The sequence below is a fragment of the Actinia tenebrosa genome, unplaced genomic scaffold (assembly GCF_029948245.1).
Source record: "Actinia tenebrosa isolate PJP-AT-01 unplaced genomic scaffold, QUT_ActTen_1.0 PGA_scaffold4__44_contigs__length_22323623, whole genome shotgun sequence".
Classification (NCBI taxonomy): domain Eukaryota; kingdom Metazoa; phylum Cnidaria; class Anthozoa; order Actiniaria; family Actiniidae; genus Actinia; species Actinia tenebrosa.
In genome coordinates, this window is record NW_028292581.1 from 16049751 (window position 1) to 16069140 (window position 19390).

General features: G+C 37.6%; 2 protein-coding genes and 1 long non-coding RNA gene across 3 annotated transcripts; all 3 read left to right on the forward strand.

Annotated features, from left to right (window-relative positions):
* Positions 1-15: 15 nt before the first annotated feature.
* On the forward strand, positions 16-4004 carry LOC148907247 (uncharacterized). The gene is made up of 2 exons (XR_016121144.1): positions 16-731; positions 1064-4004. It is a non-coding gene; the product is annotated as an uncharacterized LOC148907247 (long non-coding RNA).
* A 5721-nt stretch (positions 4005-9725) lies between these two features.
* On the forward strand, positions 9726-12747 carry LOC148907248 (uncharacterized). Its single transcript, XM_089037111.1, has 2 exons — positions 9726-9807; positions 10966-12747. Exon 2 carries the CDS (start codon positions 10988-10990, stop codon positions 11969-11971), a length of 984 nt encoding a protein of 327 aa, XP_088893237.1. The 5' UTR covers positions 9726-9807; positions 10966-10987; the 3' UTR covers positions 11972-12747.
* A 2421-nt stretch (positions 12748-15168) lies between these two features.
* Positions 15169-18020, forward strand: LOC148907249 (uncharacterized). Its single transcript, XM_089037057.1, has one exon. The coding sequence runs from the start codon at positions 15180-15182 to the stop codon at positions 16164-16166; it is 987 nt and encodes a 328-aa protein (XP_088893183.1). The 5' UTR covers positions 15169-15179; the 3' UTR covers positions 16167-18020.
* Positions 18021-19390: the final 1370 nt, after the last annotated feature.

Genomic DNA, 19390 nt, shown 5'->3' on the forward strand with positions numbered 1-19390 from the left:
TTCTTGGCTCAGTAGACAGAGCGGAAAAACCGGACGCATGCGCATTAGAGACTATTTTCATGAGCAATCCAATATGGCGGACGAAAGGGGGAAAAATCTGTCTCTTGGAAAATTGCTCTGAAAACGGACAAAAACGCAGCAATGACACTCAAAACTTTTCAAAACAACTCATAATTCGCCGGATTCCTTGATCTTGGTAGTTGTTTTGAAGCTTATTGTCGACTTGACGCCAAAATAATGAATTTTACGTCTTGATTGAGAAGGACTTCGATCGCATCTCCTAGTGTTCGATGACAAGTGGAAATTCTTAAAATATAAGGACAGACATGGATATATAAGCTTCATACTTCGGCAAAAGAACAATAAGTGAATGAACTTAAACATATCAAATAGCATCCGAAAAATTTTGAAACCATTTTTCAAACGAGGCATTTGAACTCGACGACACGTTGCTTTCGGCATCATCATCATCGACCTTTATAATCCAGCATTAAGAGTGCTAGACAGGGTCTGGACTTTGAGTAGCAGACGAGGATGGCATATGGGGCAGTTGCGAGGAGTGCGAGCAGGCATGCAGAGGACGTGGAAGAAATGCCTACAAGTCAGGGTTAGTGTGTTGTCGCCTTCGGTTCCGCTCTGCTAAATCACATGCTTTTTGTGAGTCGGTTCTCCTTCTCCCCAATCATATCCAAGTGGAAGACTTCTTTGGTCCACAGTAGCATCAAAGTAAGGTAAATAATATGGCTGTTAAAATTCATGTAAAATCAAACAATTTATCACAGTATACATAATTGTTTGTGTTCATCTGAGTTTGTACTTTAAATACTTAAACACAAATTCGTTTTACCTGGAATTTTTTTCTCCCTTGGTAGTTTTACTGTACCATCTCCACTGTTCCAAATATCCCTAAGCGGGTCAATGATGCACTCTGCAGCAAGGCAACAGAGAATAGTCCTTGTGCCTTTGTGTGAATGAATGAACTTAATTTACAAAAAAATAATACCCAAATTATAAAATATATATGGGTTCTGCTGAAACTAAAAAACTATCTTTGCTATCTTAGGTTTGGCCAAACAGCCCAGGAGCACATCGTACTGCAAACTTCTTTATTTCTTGTGTGCCATAAAGAGGATGGCCATTGTCATAATAATGCAAAGTCAGCTCTTAAAGAAATCGTTGGAACAGCTCCCTAAAGATTGGTGCTGTCACAAACATTTTTGATTTATTGAAACTGAAAGCTCAGTTGAGAAAATTCAATAAGGGTAAATATATGTATGTATATATATATAGATAAAGCGATATGCAGAAATTCTGATCCAACCAAGTATGTAGTATATAACTATATAGGGGTAATAAGGGGTAATGCATTATGGGTAATAGACCAGCGGGTTCAAAGCTAAGTACCCGGGTACCAAAGCGTTGGCTGGCCTACCGAGTGTGAACAGCGCTAAAGTCAAGAGGCTGGAACTTTGTGTTCATTTTTTAATACCTCTACACTATTAGGAAAAACTGTCATATTGTAAATGGTTTTATTGATGTAAAGTAAAACATTGGAAGTTTTGCAATGGTCGAGTTTAAAATCAGTTGTGAAATCGCTCTTCTTGGAAGTTTTGGTTGAAGTGAGCTCAATTCTGAATTTGTTCTTCGCTTACTTATATGTGCCCTTCTAAAACAATCAAACACTCCGAGGACAGCAAAACCAAAACAGTCGGTAATATGACTTATGACAAAAGTGGTACAAAAATTGTTCATGAGCTACTCTGGATAGGATATTTTGCTTTATTCCTAGTCTACCATGTTATTGTTATTGAGCATCAACTTAGTCAAATTTCAATTGATGAACAGGCTGAAAATAATTTCTAGATAAACGAAGGTTAATCTTACTTGAGAGAGGCATATTCTTCCACCTCACCTCTGATTACTTAGTGATTCTTTGTTGTTACTTTTTCTTTTGTTTCTCTCTCTCTCTCTCTCTCTTTTGGCTCAAGCTATTAAAAGCTTTGCATTTTATCCAAAATAGGTTCACTCACGAGATTGAAAGTTTGAATATTAATCATAATTGCATTAAAGCCGTTTGTATTAATTAAAATTACGTAAAATAAACAGCAGTTTATATTGAAAATAACGCTGACTGTCGAGTTATAGGCAGGGTGAAAATTCTTTTTCTGGTTGGAACAAGCGCAGTTTGTTTTGAAAGGTAACTTATCTTAAACAAAACGAGAGCCAACGCTTTGGTACTTTGAATCCCGCTTTGAATCCCGCGAGGCCATTACCCATAATGCACCCTGTGGGGATAACCAGAGGGTAAAAAACCCTCTTATTTTGCTGAAGGCTGATCAGACAATGTTGAAAATACCTTGTTTGGTATCCAAAGACAAAATGAAGAAATAAAAACCAGAAAAAGATAGAAGCTTAAATACATTTAAGGCAAATTTTAAACATTTTTTCATAAGTTGATACATTTTCTGTAAGACCAAAACTCTTCATGATCTGTACATGCAAAAATGACTTGAATAAACTGAATAATGAAAAAATGAATAAACTGATAATCAGTATTGTACAGATAAAAGCAGGTATAGTATAAATTCAATTAAGAAACCTTCCAATTTGGGACAGTTTTTTGATTGGTTACCCCCCAAAAACACAAGGCATTATGGGGATGTGAAAGTCGAGGATTGTTTAAACACAAAGGATCTTGGTCATCGGAGGGGGTCAAATCAACACAAATTCACTGAAAATAATAATTGTTCTAAAACTCATATCAATCCACGAAGAGAAGTACAATAGCCAGCAAACGCTCAGAATATTTTAAGTACATATCATATCTCAAAACCAGGCCATTTTAGATTAAACTGTTTCGCTAGGAGCAAATTTTGTTGAATTTTCTATTGGATTTGGTGATTCTATCACCCACATAAAAGAGCAGTGACATCCTAGTGAAATAGGCCAATTGGAAAACCATTGTCAGGTTGGAAAGGTTGAGTGAAGCTAAGACTGAAGGGTGTTCTGGGTAGTCTATATCCTAGTTATTTGGAGCATGTTTGCATATACAGACATGTACACAAAGAGTAACAAAATTCTTTATTTGCTAACTTCAATTAGACTGTGTTCAAGAGCTGCAAACTTCAATATGCATAATATTAGCATCATTGATTGGTTACCCAGGACACCTTTCAGTCTTAGCTTAGATAATTTGACCGTTTCTGAACATGACAATTTTTTCAATTTGGTGTACCAGTATGTAAGGTCAATAAATGTATGTATGTGAATATGCATAAACATGTAAAAATTTTAATTGCCTTTAACACTATATTCTCAGTATTGATTCTGCATAAGGTGGGCTCTTTAATGGCCAAAAATAATCATATAGTTTCAGTGGTGCATTTTTGGATATATAAAAATAGGAATGCTTTCCAAATATAATTTATCTGTACTAGTGATATTTATCCTGACATCACAGTTACTGGAATATGACAAGGATAGACCTTCATTACTAAGTTCAAGACATCACTCAACTATATAATTTTTTGGGTGAACAGCTTACCTCTATATCAATATACTGAGAATATTATCAGATTGCATAGGCATTTCTCTGATTTGTTGAAGGTAAGCCTAAAAGGGGGATTTAAGTTTTTATTTCCTGTTTATTTTATTTTTACATGAGAGCTTTTGCTTCATCATGCTGTTTTCTTGTTGAAACTCCCCTACTTGATGTGCCAAATGAACATTTGCCCTTAGAAGTGAGTGGTTGTGCTCTTCCTAGTTCCGTTATCCTCTCCTGCATCTCTTTTTATCTCTCTTTTCCTGTGTCTGATTTGTTTCCTTTATTTTGCTAATCAATTTCCAAATTAATTATTTTCAGTTATATAACAATGTTCATTGCAGGTTCTATAAAAACTGTTTGAGATTAAAAGTCTTTAGGTCAATATATTATAGAAATGGTTTTACTGTAAATAAGAAAAAGCTGTCTTACTTGAGAACTTCAATAAAAGTATAGCCCTTCAGTTTGTGTCTGTCTTTCTATTTTCTTATGTAATGGTGGTCAGGAACACATTGTCTAGACATGTTGCTGTTTTTTTACATAATTATGATAAGAAAGAAATATTAATGCTTTTCCCCATACCTTTCTCGTATTTCGTGGACAATACGAATCCATAGACGTGATGTGACTATTTTTATCGGCGTCACTCAGATGCCCAGAACATGTTTGTACCCCTTTTGGTTGGGCTTATCTCGTCAAACACTAATAGGCGCTGAGGGCAGGGACAAGTGAATCATTGCAGGTCTTTTCATGGACAAGATAACAACAGGTTTTGTTGTTTTTTTACGCTTCAAATGGTAAAAGAACACTGAAATAGAGTACTCGAAAGGACTATTAAAGGGCTTGAAAAATGGCGGGAATTTTAATGTCTTCAAGATAAATGAGGACGAATGGTCCAAGAAAATTGATGTTTATCATTAATAAAAGAACATTTCACGCTCATCAAACTCAAAATACAGTAATTTAATATTATTGAAGGGCAATAAAACAAGTTTTCCAATGGCAATGCTTGGCAAAGCAGTGTAGGTAAACTTACGTTTATTCGGCCCACGTGTCGTGAGTTCAAATGCCTCGTTTGAAAAATGGTATCAAAATTTTTAGGATGCTATTCGATATGTTTAAGTTCATTCACGTATTGTTCTTTTGTCGAAGTATGAAGCTTATATATCCATGTCCGTCCTTATATTTGAAGATTTTCCACTTGTCATCGAACACTAGGAGATGCGATCGAAGTCCTTCTGCAATCAAGTCGTAGAATTCCTTATTTTGGCGTCAAGTCGACAAAAAGCTTCAAAAAAACTACCAAGATCAAGGGCTCTGACGAATTATGAGTTGTTTTCTAAAGTTTTGAGTGTCATTGCTGCGTTTTTGTCCGTTTTCAGAGCAATTTTCCAAGAGACAGATTTTTACCGCCTCTCGTCCGCCATATTGGATTGCTCATGAAAATAGTCTCTAATGCGCATGCGTCCGGTTTTTCCGCTCTGTCGGCTCAGTAGCTAATAGTGTAAATATTCTACCCTATGTATTGTTATGAATGAGGTATGAGGCATCCACTCTGGCCTGGAACAATGCCCAGGTAACCCAGAGTGTAATGTTTTTTATCCCGCTTGCTCGTGGGTGAGGCGGGTGGGTCGACGTCTGTACTCTTCCCGTTAATTTGAATGAAGTGGCACCAGAGGGACCACGCTTCCCTATATATACTCTATTTGCATATTACAATTCCCTAGGGTATTCATCATAATATTCACAATGACTGTGAATAGTGTACATAGGGAGATAGGGAGAGTTAATCCATGCCCAGATATATTGAGATCCCTAAAAAAAGAATTGGCAGAATTTGGGAGGAGAAGAGGGGGCGGGAACCTCACTCAGCTCCATGCTATGGGTTGGTGGTGTACTTGGTCTCGTTTCATGTGTATCAGATAGTGAGTGAGATAGCAAAACATATAATTTGTTTATCGTAATAGCCTGCTGTATATATATGTGCAATTATAAATGCCCACCCCTACCCTGGCTGGTATTTTCCATTTAAGGAATTGAGGACAAATATAGATTATTATTATTTTATTTTATAAACTTATTTTCATATAATGGAAGTATGAAAGGATTGGCTTATCTAAGGTTATAGGAGTCTACAAGTTTCTCAAATTGTTTTACAAATTGTATTTTCAGGACAATTGATGTTTTCGGTGTACATTCACTATGAAATTTATCCTCGATTGCAAAATTCAAAGAAGACACACTGTATTTTCCTCTTCGTCTAAGTCTATTGATTTTAATGCCATATTCATACTAGCCTGAAAGCCTCAGTATATCACATAGAATGGTGCTAAACTTCATTATAGTTATGATTCATCAGCTAAACTTGTTTTACATGTGATCATATCTTTTAATTTTGGCCATGCTAATTATTAATAATCTTTAGTACCGATCGAGTGGTACCGAGGGGGGCCTATTTGGACCTGAGAGGGATAAAGCTAGGAGAGGTGAAGGCCAGGGTTGCTAATTAAACTGCTTTTGTAATAGTCACTCCCCTTTTAAAATTCCTGGATCTGCCAGGGTACTTAACTTTTTTGTAAAATTCTATATGTGTAAATAGAAAGCAAAAAGCAAAAAAAAAACAACAACAAACAAACAAAAACAAAAACAAAAACAAAACAAAACAAAAAAAAACTAAGGAAAAAAAAAAAAAAAAAAAAAAAAAGAAAGAAAGAAAGAAAGAAAAAGAAAAAAAAATTATATCGTGTTGTATCCTTTTCTGGATTTCAAGCAGCTTTTGCAGCATGTTGTTAGCTTGTTTTTTATGGCTTCACAGCCGCAACAACAACAAAGAATAAGACATGCTAACCAAGCTAGAGCACCTGCTCCTAGAATAAAAACCAGCCAAATCCATGTAATTACATATTTAACTGGGTCTCTAAAGGTGAAGACGATGGTATCGGGTATGGAGTCAAAGTGCTGCCCATCTGAGCTTATGGTGAGTTTTTTTTGCATTGTCTGGATCAGGAGGAGGGTCTATCTTTTGAACAGCGTCGGTCTGCGAGCTGTTGAAAGTTTTATTGGCTTTTTTGTGTGTTGAACCATTGCTTGCTCTTCTGGGATTCATGGAATTTACTCCATGCATATCTAAGCGAGGTACCTTGCATTTAATTTCCACATTGCTAACATAAAACGCATCAACAGTCATTTGCACCGCTCCAAACCTGCATTTAACTGCTCCACAATCTAAAAATTGTCCTTTAGCAGTTAACGTGTCACCTTCCCAACCAGTCTTGGGTTAAATCTCTTCGATGTAGTTGGGGCTGTCGTTATAAAAATATCTGATGTTCGACTTTGTCTTGCTATCTTTGCTCACAACTTCTACTGTGAAAGTTCTGGTTTTTCGCCGCATATGTTCCAGAAATAAAAAGTATTATTTCTTCCGTGGACTTGTATTCCACATGGCGCTCAGGTAATGTTGTTCTGCCGAGCTTTACTTGGTCGGTTGGCAAGAAACTTTGTCCTTTTATGACGACAGATGTGACTCCATTTAGAGGACCACAAGAAGGCACGAGCGTGGAAATGTGCTTGAACTGTTGCGAGGTAGTGACTGATGCAGAACAAACAAACAGAAAAATGATTGCAAATGAAGGAGACATTTTGCCAGTTTTCAGCAATGATGTTTATATATATATTTCAGTATTTAATAAATTGCTGTTGCTCTAGCAGTGAAAGCCAGAATGAAAAAAAAAAAAAAACATATCGTAAGGGGATTCCCCATCAGTCTCGTGACTCTTCAGGCTTACACCTCGCTTACACATTTTCGACAACGTCGATCATATATAGATAGAGAACCGAAACCTAGACTCGGGCTTACCACAGGTAGCCCGAGTAAAAAGTCGAGCCGAGTGCTTTATTTCAGGGACCATTCGTATAAGCCTTTTTGGCTAACAAAAAGCGTTGCCAAGAGAATATGAACTAGTTCATTTTCTCTTGGCGTTGCGTTATGCGTCACCACTTATCTTGACTACTTCAAGGCTCACGGCAATTTGTTGAATTGCCTGACTTTTTCACATGAACATTTTATTTTACGCTACGAACTAAGCTAATATTTTATAGAAATTCGTTTCGAAATACTATTTCATTTGACTTCATTCAAGTCTGTAAATTAGGGACAGGTCAAAAATTAGAGGGGGGAGGGATAGGACTGGTGCAGATGGGGGGGGGGGGGGGGTCATTATTTTTCATGCAGGCTAAAAGGGAGGGCTAGAAAGAATTATTGTGCAAGTCTTAAGGGGAGGGCCAAATTTTTTTGTGCATAAAAAATAGGTGAAAAGAAATGTAAAAAATGAATTATGCTGTAACTGGATGAAGCTGATATTATTACGTCTCCAAAAGGAAAGTTAAATCAGGTTTGTTTTTTTTTTTTGCAGTTTTGTTTTGTTTATTTTTTATTTGAAGCCAACAGTTTTTAGAGCTTCTAAGTAAGCAAACAAATAAACAGTTAATTCTAAACGTAATGACAACTACTGTGATTACAAGATCGGGAAGACGTGCAACTCGTTTACTGCTATATTAAAAAACAAGGTCAGCCTAAATTATGAGTTATGGGGGAGGGGAGGGGAGGGGAGGGCCAGAACAAATTGCGCAACCCCCCCCCCCCCCTCTAATTTTTGACCTGTCCCTTACTGACCTGTACCTTCGCAAGTGTTATTAACATACAAGAACATAGCCTGTGGAGCCTGGCCCTTTGGGAAGGCGAGGGGGACTAAGACTCTCGACTTTGATTACGAACAAAAAAACAACAACAAACAAACAAAAACTATACGCGCTGAATTTTAAGACTCGTGCCCCCGTATATCATTAGGAAAATTATCACCAGATCTACATATATTTGTTTTTGTCGCAAAAATAATTAAGGACTGGCTCGATCCTAATTCCTTAAAGTTTTAGAACACTGAGTTTTAGAAATTATCCTGATTTGATGAAAATTTAATCTTTTCTTTTTTTCTATTCTTTTTTCCTTTTCCCTTTCGTTTGTTCGTTTTTGTCGTGTAAATGTGTATTTGTGTTTGTCTTCAATTCAAGTGAGTCAGTTGTAAAAATGACCTATTTGTAGTGAGACTGATGATTTACAGTTGTAAATGTAAAACAAAATATAAAATAAAGTGTCTATTATCTTTATTATTATTATTAGTAGTAGTAGTAGTAGTAGTAGTAGTATTATTGTGTTATTTAAATAGCTAATATATTATTGCTTTGTGGAAATTCAATTTTCAGGCTTTCTTCGTCGTAACCCTCGTTTTGCAAGTCATTTGTTTTTTGGATTTCATGGAAACACCTCGATTGATGTTCACTGATAATGACCTACGTATAGATCCGATGGCAATTCCACGATTCCATTGTGTGTGTGTGTTTTTTTTGTTTTTTGTTTTTTGTTTAATAAAAAGAGGAGAAAGGTATTTAATTTCTACTCCTTAAAAGGTGGGATTTTCTCATGCATACAAATGTGTCATTTTAATAAAAGCTCTTTTTAAAGTTTGAGAAATTGAAGTATTTTTTAATTATTTTTTTTAATAAAAACCTCATTATTGTTCGACACCCACTTATCTTCATCTAATTTACGAAACGTTTCTTAACTTACGTTTTAGAAACTGTCAAGAATATGACTTGAGTCCTGAATTAAGGCAGTTCGACAACCAGCAAATTAAGCTCCAAGCTTAACTTAAGGACGTTCATGGGCAAAAGAGCTCCCATCGTGAGATTTTTTCATAATTTTGCACGATGAAACTACATCATATTAGAAGTAAAATAAGCAAATAAAAAATGGTGGTCCCGGCGTTGTTTAGCCGTGAGAATACGTGGAAGTTCACCCTTTTTACGGTAAAAAACACGCGAACAAGGTAAACATGGAAAGCTGTCAAAAATAACCTTAATACTCAAAAAGTCTAAACAACTAAAATTTTCTGCATGCACTATAGACTTTAATATTCAAACTAGAAGACAATGAACAGAAATGGAATTGTCACCCGCGTTATTGATATAGTACTCTTGCAATTACAAAAGTCAGTCCATTGATTAGTTTCGAATTTTATCCAATCGTGTGTCAAAGAAGAAGTTTACATAAACCAACAGTCAGAACTATTAGAGTTGATTCTGGTTATTAAACTTATAATCTAACTTGGTTCCCAACCACAATCAAGGTCATACCGTAATACATCGTCCTCGCTCTATTTTTATTGAGCGCGAACCTCACAGAGCAAACAATTGGAATCCTATCCTATAAGGTAAGTAAAAGTAAAGTAAAGTAAAGTACCTATATTTAACGTCGGTAGTTCCTTCAGTTGAAATTCAACTGCTATCAATGGAAGCCGACGGTGCGCACTTTACCCCCTCTCTCCATCAGTGCTCTGTTTTAAGAGTATTTAAAGCTGAAGCTACACGGATTAGAGAGAAGTTGAAACAGACGTGGAGATCCTAAGGATCGAACCGTGGACCTCAAAGCTCTGAAGGTCGCGCACTAACCAACTAAGCTAAGCCTGCTCCTAAGTCAGTCGCTAGCACTGCTAGCGAGCACTGCAATCATTAAAAACAAGTAATTCTAACCATCAAGTACAGTTATATTCTGTCTAAACTCGATTTTGACCTTTCTTCAAATATATTTAGGAATATAAAACGACGCGCGTGTTTACATACTGTGATTAAACACGATGGGAGCTGTAGAGCAAGAGAGAAGTCGTAGAAAAGCACGAGGCGTAGCCGAGTGTTTCTTTGACTTCTCGAGCGCTCTACATCTCCCAGAGTGTTTATATCACAGTATAGACACAAGCGGACGTTTTATATCGCTTTTATAGCGCACGCGTTATATCTATCTCAAGTATTTTATAAATATATGTATGAATCGGCCAATGCTATTGCAACAATTGCTTTTTTTAGCTTTAGTTTAAAACGTTTCTTCCCCAAATCGATTGTAGAGTTTAATTAAATTTTCTTTTTGGAAAAGTAAACTGCGACTTGATCCTTTAAAAAATGAGTTTTTAAAATTATAATTAGTTAAAAATAGTATACAGCAAGTTTTCAAAATTGTAAACTAGTTTTAACTTATTTTCATTTTGGAAATTTAAACTGCGACTTGATCCTAAAAAAATGAGTTTTTTAAATATTAATTAGCTAAAAAACGATCGGCAGAGTCTATTTTTAATCCTCTACTTTAACAAAAGGAAAATAGACTCTGCTAGCAGGGAACTAGTCTATTGTCAAATATTCGAAATTGGAATTTTATCGATGGCTGTCAACTATTAAAAAAATAATAATTTTTTTTTTAAGTAATTTTAAGTTCTAATCTTCATTTTGAAATAAAACCCTTTTTACTTTTGACTGAAACAAGTTAACTACGTTAAAGGTGTTCGGGTTGTAATTACTTTTAATACTGAGTTACTTTGCAGATTAAGTCGAACGGCAAAAACGATGAAGATACAGCTTGTGTTTGTCTTTATGCTGTTCCTTCTCAAGCACAAAGTTACCTACGCTACGATGTGGCCGACTCAAGGACATTCAGAGCTCAACGTGTACTTGCAAGGATTCACTCTTGAATCGTCCAAGGCAGAAACAATCTTTGAATGCTACAGAAAGTGTGAGGACAACATCCACTGTGCAAGCATCAACATGAACCTGACAAACAAGACATGTGAACTGAAGTCCTCTACCAAGACCAGACACCCAGAGAAGATTGTTAGTCAACAAAACACCATCTACATGGAGATACGGGATGATAACGCTGCTCCAGGGTCGAGGCCAGATAGACCAATCACATCTTGTAAGAAGCTCAAGGAGGATGACAGCCAGGTAAAGTCAGGTGTTTACTGGATGAAGTTCAATGAGACATCCTCTGCGCCATTCCAAGTGTTTTGTGACATGACCACCGATGGAGGAGGCTGGACCCTTGTCTACAGCTATCGAATTATCCAATTAAGCAATTTTAAGGATCCTAGTAACGCAGTAACTCCAATACCAAACTGGCTCGTGGACACGTCTTCTGGGACATGGGTGCCACAGTCAACCACAACCCCGCTCAATGAGTCTTCTTACTCGGCCATGGATTTTGCTTTGTGGAAGAAGATTGGTAAAGAGTTTCTTTTCAAGTCTAATATCACTAACTGGGTAGCCTGTGTAGAAGGAACCGGAAGTCTATTGAACTGGGTGCAAGGAAGTCTGACATGTAGAGTTGTCAAGGCCATTACACCAACCTGTACGACTGTCGCTCCAGACATGTTCTCAACGAGTTATTCATATTGTGGACCAGCCATTTTTGGTGGCACTACGAAATGTTACATTTTTTTAGAAGGAAGAACCGACCATTGCTGGCCTGTCCATGATCCTTGTGGCACCGGAAGTACTGATAATCACCTGGCCAATGTAACCAATCCTGGTGGAGCGATTTACATTCGCTGAGAGAGGAGTTATCAGTAAGATACCTCGCACATGGGGTGTGTTCAACAACAGAAGACTAAACATATTAGCCTACAGATTATATCCCTAGCTTATATATTTTGTATGCACGGTCTACATAGAGCGGTTTTCTCGTATGAGTGCGAAGCACTGCCAATTCATAGTCGTACTGTATTTGTAGGGTATCATAGCGGTTACCGTAATTACGCATTGTACTATTTCAATGGTACGGCATGTACTATACCGTGTATTTGCTGTAAGTCAGTACCGGTGGTATGTTTCCCACTCATGCGATAAATACTCTTATGGGAAGCCCTTTCAATGAACGGTATGTCGCACCGTGTATTTGTGCTGTAAGTCAGGACCGTAGGTTTCCCACTCATACGATAAGCATTCTTATGGGAAGCCCTTTCAATGATAGGTATGTCGCACTGTGTATATGCTGTAAGTCAGTACCGTACTTAATTTTTCACTCACACAAAAATAATTCTGGACTTGCTTAGACGATACGAAAAAACTGACTGAAATATTACTATTTGAATAACTTGAAATGCACCTGTAATGTGCCTAGGCTACATTACCTCATCATAACGAAAAATATTTAGTTTTACCTATCAAATGTCACGATCCAGTAGTGCTCTGCCGTGAGCATGATTTTGTGCGCTCTGATTGGTTGTCTTGATGCTGGTTATCAATTTAGTACCGTGACAGCCCAAACACTGTTAATAGTCCTATACGAAATTTTTTGTAAATCACATCACTTGGACTGTACAGTAACAGTACACTCACAACATAAAATATATATATATGCAAAAAAGACTCTTCGTAACACAAGTTGAAAATTAAATTCACTTCACAGTTATTTGTCTTGATTTGTACGTCTGTGAAAGTCGAGCGGACTCCTGTCTTCTTGAATTTCAGAAACGATAAGTCCTCAGCTTATGGTTCTTGTAATCTTGATGCCTTTGAAATGAAGGCAAGGCAAGGCAAGGCAAGGCAAGGCAAGGCAAGGCAAGGCAAGGCAAGGCAAGGCAAGGCAAGGCAAGGCAGATGGAATGCACTAAAAATAGAATAAATAATAATTATCAATCCTATAGACAATGTCACTATGGCCCACAATGCACTTCGGTCTTGGGATGCACTATTCAGTATGCAGTATTCAGTATTCAACTATTTTTGAAATAGCTGTATACGAACAATGCCACCATGTTAACAACCTACAGAAGATTCTAGTAGTTCATTCACTGTTTGCTTTGTATTCTTTTCTTATGCTAATCGCTATAGATTTAGTTTATTCTATGTATTCAGTATTTTTTCTCGTTCTCTATAAAATCTGTATAAATTTCTATGGTTTTGTGGAAAATTCTAAGCCTGCAGAGAGTTTGTAAAGAGTGAAAAAAAACAACGTATATCCCTTGCAGCTCTCCCACTAATGCGCATCGGCTTAAGTTTTTGTAGAAAGCGATGACGATGATAACAACGAACCTATTACTCAAAGTCTAACAGCTAAAATTGTATGCATGGACTACAGACTTTATTCAAACTAAAAGACAATGAACAGAAATGAAATGCCACCCGCGTTATTGCTATAGTACACTTGTAATAACAAAACCCAATCAGTTTTAATTTTGTCTAATTTTATCCAATCGTGTGTCAAAGTCGCCGAATCTCCAAGTTTTCATAAACCAACTGAACTATTAGAGTTGGTTCTGATTATTAAACTTAAATCTAACTTGGTTCCCAACCACAATCAAGGTCATACCGTAGTACATCGTCCTATTTTTAAGCTGAATGTGAACCTCATAGAGGAAGCAATTGGAATTCTAATGTAACGGTAAGTCGCTTGGATTGGGATCGTTACAAGAAAGTAATTCAGTCTAGCCATCAAGTTATGTACTGAGAAGTCTAGATCTGGCCCTTTCTTCAAAATTTTTTTTTTTCTTTTTGGAAAAGTAAACTGCAACTTGATCCTAAAATAATGTGTTCTTAAAATATTAAATAGTTGAAAGAATATACAGCAAGTTTTCATAACGATTGTAGAGTTGAACTCATTTTCTTTTCATCATTACGAACAAGTAATTATATTCATCGAGTTATGTACTAAGACGTCTAAATCTTGACTTTTCTTCAAAAATAAACATATGAATAGGTCAATGATTTTATTGCAACATTTGCTTTTTTAGCTTAGTTTATGAAACACTTTCCCCCAAATCGATTGTAGAGTTTAATTTATTTTCTTTTTGGAAAAGTAAATTGCGACTTCATGCTAAAAAAATGTGTCTTTAAAATATTAATTAGTCAAGAAAAGTATACAGCAAGCCGAGTTTTCAAATCGATTATAGAGTTTATCTGTTGAAATAAAAGAAAGAGAAATCCTAATTCCTTCGTGCATGAATCTACCTCGCCATACTGATTCAGTTTAGATAGATTCGATCTAGCCTACCTGCAAATAAAAGAGTTTAGGAAGCGATGAAGCACTTTTACCGACATATCTAGGGCTTTTAAAATACATTTTAATACTATATTTGAAAGAAAAAGTTAACAATAATATTTCAAAGAGCCATTCTTTGAACAATTCACAAAATCGCGAACTTGGCCATGGGCAAAATAAGAGATATTCATGCAATATGAAATCACCGATGAATTGAACTAGTCTAGTTCCCTGCTAGCAGAGCCTATTTTCCTTTTGTTTTGGAGGGAGAAAAATAGGCTCTACCGTTGCAGGACGTTTCCTTTAATACACCGCCGTCCAGGATGGTGGCCAAACTAAGCCAGTATGAAAACCGGTTTTTTAACCGGCCAGCTGTAGTAGTGCGCATGAGCAAATGCAACACACCGAGGCGCCAAACGTTATTAGACGAGGACGACTGTCGAAATCATGACAGCGTTGCTAAGTGCTAAGCGACAAGTATAACATCCGACAACATCGGCAAAGTCTATTTTATCGATCCCTCCAAAACAAAAGGAAAATAGGCTCTACTAGCAGGGAACTAGTCTAGAGTCAAATATTCGAAATTGGAATTTTATCGATGGCGGTTAACTCAGTAAATAAAAGAGGGAGTAATTTTAAATTGTAACCTTCATTTGAATATAAAACCCTTAGCTTTTTACTTTTGACTGAAATATAAGTTACACCTGTAACTACATTAAAGGTGTTCGCGTTGTAATTACTATTAATAGTTACTTTGCAGATTAAGTCGAGCGGATAACAATGATGAAGATACAGCTTGTGTTTGTCTTTATACTGTTCCTTCTCAAGCACAAAGTTACCTACGCTACGATGTGGCCGACTCAAGGACATTCAGAGCTCAACGTGTACTTGCAAGGATTCACTCTTGAATCGTCCAAGGTAGAAACAATCTTTGAATGTTACAGAAAGTGTGAGGACAACATACATTGTGCAAGCATCAACATGAACCTGACGAGCAAGAGATGTGAACTGAAGTACTCTACCAAGACCAGACACCCAGAGAACATTGTTAGCAAACAAAACGCCATCTACATGAAGATACGGGATGACAACGCTGCTCCAGGGTCGAGGCCAGATATACCAATCACATCTTGTAAGAAGCTCAAGGAGGATGACAGCCAGGTAAAGTCAGGTGTTTACTGGATGAAGTTCAATGAGACATCCTCTGCGCCATTCCAAGTTTTCTGTGACATGACCACCGATGGAGGAGGCTGGACCCTTGTCTACAGCTATCGAATTATCCAATTAAGCAACTTTAAGGATTCTAATAACGCAGTAACTCCAATACCAAACTGGCTTGTGGACAAGTCTGCTGGGACATGGGTGCTACAGTCAACGACAACCCCGCTCAATGAGTCTTCTTACTCGGCCATGAATTATGCTTTGTGGAAGAAGATTGGTAAAGAGTTTCTTTTCAAGTCTAATATCACTAACTGGGTAGCCTGTGTAGAAGGAACCGGAAGTCTATTGAACTGGGTGCAAGGAAGTCTGACATGTAGAGTTGTCAAGGCCATTACACCAACCTGTACGACTGTCGCTCCAGACATGTTCTCAACGAGTTATTCATATTGTGGACCAGCCATTTTTGGTGGCACTACGAAATGTTACATTTTTTTAGAAGGAAGAACCGACCATTGCTGGCCTGTCCATAATCCTTGTGGCGACGGAACTACTGATAATCACCTGACCAATGTAACCAATCCTGGTGGAGTGATTTACATTCGCTGAAAGAGGAGTGCACATTATAGATGCCTCGCACATGGATTGTGTTCAACAACAGAAGACTAAACATATTAGCCTACAGATTATAACCTTAGCTTATATATTACGTATGCACGGTCTACGTAGAGCGGTTTTCTCGTATGAGTTGGAAAGCGCTGCCAATTCATAGTCGTACTGTATTTGTAGCGTATCATAGTTACCGTGATTAAGCTTTGTACTATTTCAATGGTACGGCATGTACTATACCATGTATTTGCTGTAAGTCAGTACCGTACGTACGTTTCCCACTCAAAAATGGCAGCCCTTTCAATGATCGGTATGTCGCACCATCTGCTGTAAGTCAGTACCGTACGTTTCCCACTCATACGACAACCATTCTTATGCGAAGCCATTTTAATACCGTACTTTGTCAATCATACAAAAATCATTAGGGGCTTGCATAGATGATAGTAACAAAAACCGACTGGAGTATTACTATTTGAATAGCTCGAAATGCACCTGACAAGCTTAAAAATGACGAGTTAACTAGTTTAATTCGGGCCGCGGGAGCGGAGCACGTGACCCATAGAGGATACACTAGTATCTCAAGTGCCTTTGCACACTTTTTATCGTTTTCTTTGGCTTTAATTTATGTGAATTTTTTTGTAATGGTGTTTCTACCACTAATTTTACTAACACTAAGGTGTTGCATTAACATTTGATGAAGAAGACATATTTGGCAAATATTTGGCACATATTTGACTAATTTGGCAAATAAAAGTAGCCAGTTGTAGGATCTGTACTGAACCTGAAAACTACTCCAAAAGTACTCCAGTATTTGACGAGCATATATTTTGACAAGCATAAATCCCTTGAAGAACTTAGAAATAGATATCTAGGGAAGCACCGGTGGCGTGCGCTGCTAATGCGCCGCCTCTTACCAATGCGGCCCGAGTCCTGGCGATCTCGATGTCGTATGTGAGTAGAGTTGTTTGTTGGTTCTCTCCTGTGCTTCGAGGGTTTTTCTCCGGGTTCTCCGGTTTTCCTCCTCAAAAATCAACTTCTAAATTCTAACTCGATCTTTGGGCTTTCACTTAGTTTGGAGCCTAGCTCTGTTGTGATTGTCCCACGCTGTGATACAACAGCGAAAAGCTTTGTAGATTTTTTATCTCTAAAATTTATGACACACTATTTTTGAACTTCGTGCAAGCTAAAACAAAAAATATTGTACGTGGAGCTCTGCTTTTAGGAAGTGCCTAAATTGATCTATTAGTATTACATCAAATGTCACGATACATTAGTGCTCTACCGTGACTGTGACGGTGTCCTTACCGAGCATTCTTATTGGCTGAACAAAGATTTTGCGCTCTTTGATTGGTTTAAATGATGTAATGAAATCGGTACCGTGACAGCCTTCACAGTCATACGAAATTCAGTCTAAATCACATTATAAAATAACTGTTCTAAATCCCGCGTTCTGATTGGTTGGGATGGAGTGCTTTATGAGAGCACACAGCACGCTCGCGCACTTTCAGTTTTGTCATTCATGTGATTTATATTTTATAAAAGAAACTTGCTTGCTGTGCTGTGCTGTGTGCAGTTATAAAGCACTTGGAGATTGGCAGTTCCCTCGAGAAGTGTCGAGTGTTTTTCTAACACTTCTTTCCAGTTCTGCCTATCCCCGCGCGCTTTATAACTGCACACAGCACGCGCGCGCGTTTTCTATTTCTTCACCACTGCAAACTTTTAATGACTGGGCAAACAGACGACACTTATTCCTAGTATACTCAGAACACATTTACAATAATTTAAGCCATTGACTTGAAAATTAATAATATTTTTTTTGTAATGATCCTATAAATTGTTAAGTTACACAAGTTAGAAATAAATGACATTTGACATTTATTATTTTGAATTATTACAATTATGAATGCACTTTTTACCGGCAAGTGGCTAAAGCTATTCGGGGCAGGTTAAAAAAGAAAGACAGACATCTATAATTACAATTATACAAATTATGACGAAGGAAGAAAAAAGAAAAAGGAGAAAAAGAAGAAGAAAAAAAAAACAACGTATAATGCAAATTCGGCAGCCGTAAGTCGCTCGCCGAAATCCGGTTCCTCGCTGCCTTCAATGAAGTCTTCAGTGAGGAATGAGAGAGAAAATAGTGAGAATCACTGAATTATTAAGGTAAATCACAAGATCCGACTTAGACGAAGGCGAAAGATTGGAATTTGAAATGGGGAAAATAAACAAATCGTTTAAATTGAGGTAATCGGGATTTCAGTTATCTGTTAGGAACGTGATTTTTTTAAAGCGTTTCGACCAAGGCAGTTCAGATCAAACATCGTCTTTTGAAAAACTCGGATTTGACACTCCAATATTCCTGAAGCACATGTAGTAGCTGATTCTCTCCGGCGGATCGCCACCTTGTCGTGGTTGGAGAGCTCGCATGCCTCTATGACCCCTAGAGCTATATTGGAGGGAGATTTTTCTCCTACAAGGGTCACTCAAGCCAGACTGGTATAAGGGTAGACCTATGCCGGACAAAGCGCGATCCACTGGTCCTCCATGATAGGGGGTTGGGCACAGGGCCTAACAACATTGTCCAGTAAAACAATATTGTTACGGAAACAGCAACAAAGGAAAAGACTACAACTGTGGGTGCCGGGCCAAGCGCTACGAGTTGATACTGAAGACTATTCAATACCTGATGCAATTGAAGTTAATACGTTTGAGAATCAGTATCTTAATTTTCTGAGCAACACGCGAAATAATCGCCGCGAAGATTCTCCACCCACTTTTGACAGCCATTTACCGGGGGAGGTAAAGAAGATACCAGACGAATGGGCCAAGGGCATCATCGAATGGATACCAAAGAAGGGAGCACTTTCTTATTGCAACAGCTGGCGTGGACGCACTATTAGCCAATCAAAGCGAGATCCTTGCAAAGTTCATCACACAACGAATCTCCGACGTAGTGGATAAGTAGCTAATTAGAGAGCAGGCGGGCTTTATACAAAGGAAGAGGCTGTGTCGACCAAATATTTAATTTGCGCGCAATATCAAAGAGCAGTGAACAGAATGTTAGAGACAGCTGTATTAAATGTGACATTGCTTTTTCAAACTGTTAACATTCCACACCAAGAATCTACGCATCTTCTGGCCTCGAGAATCACCTCGAACCAAGAGCTACTAGCTCGCTCATCATTGCAACCATTATCATGCGAAGGCGATGGAGAGGTGAATTA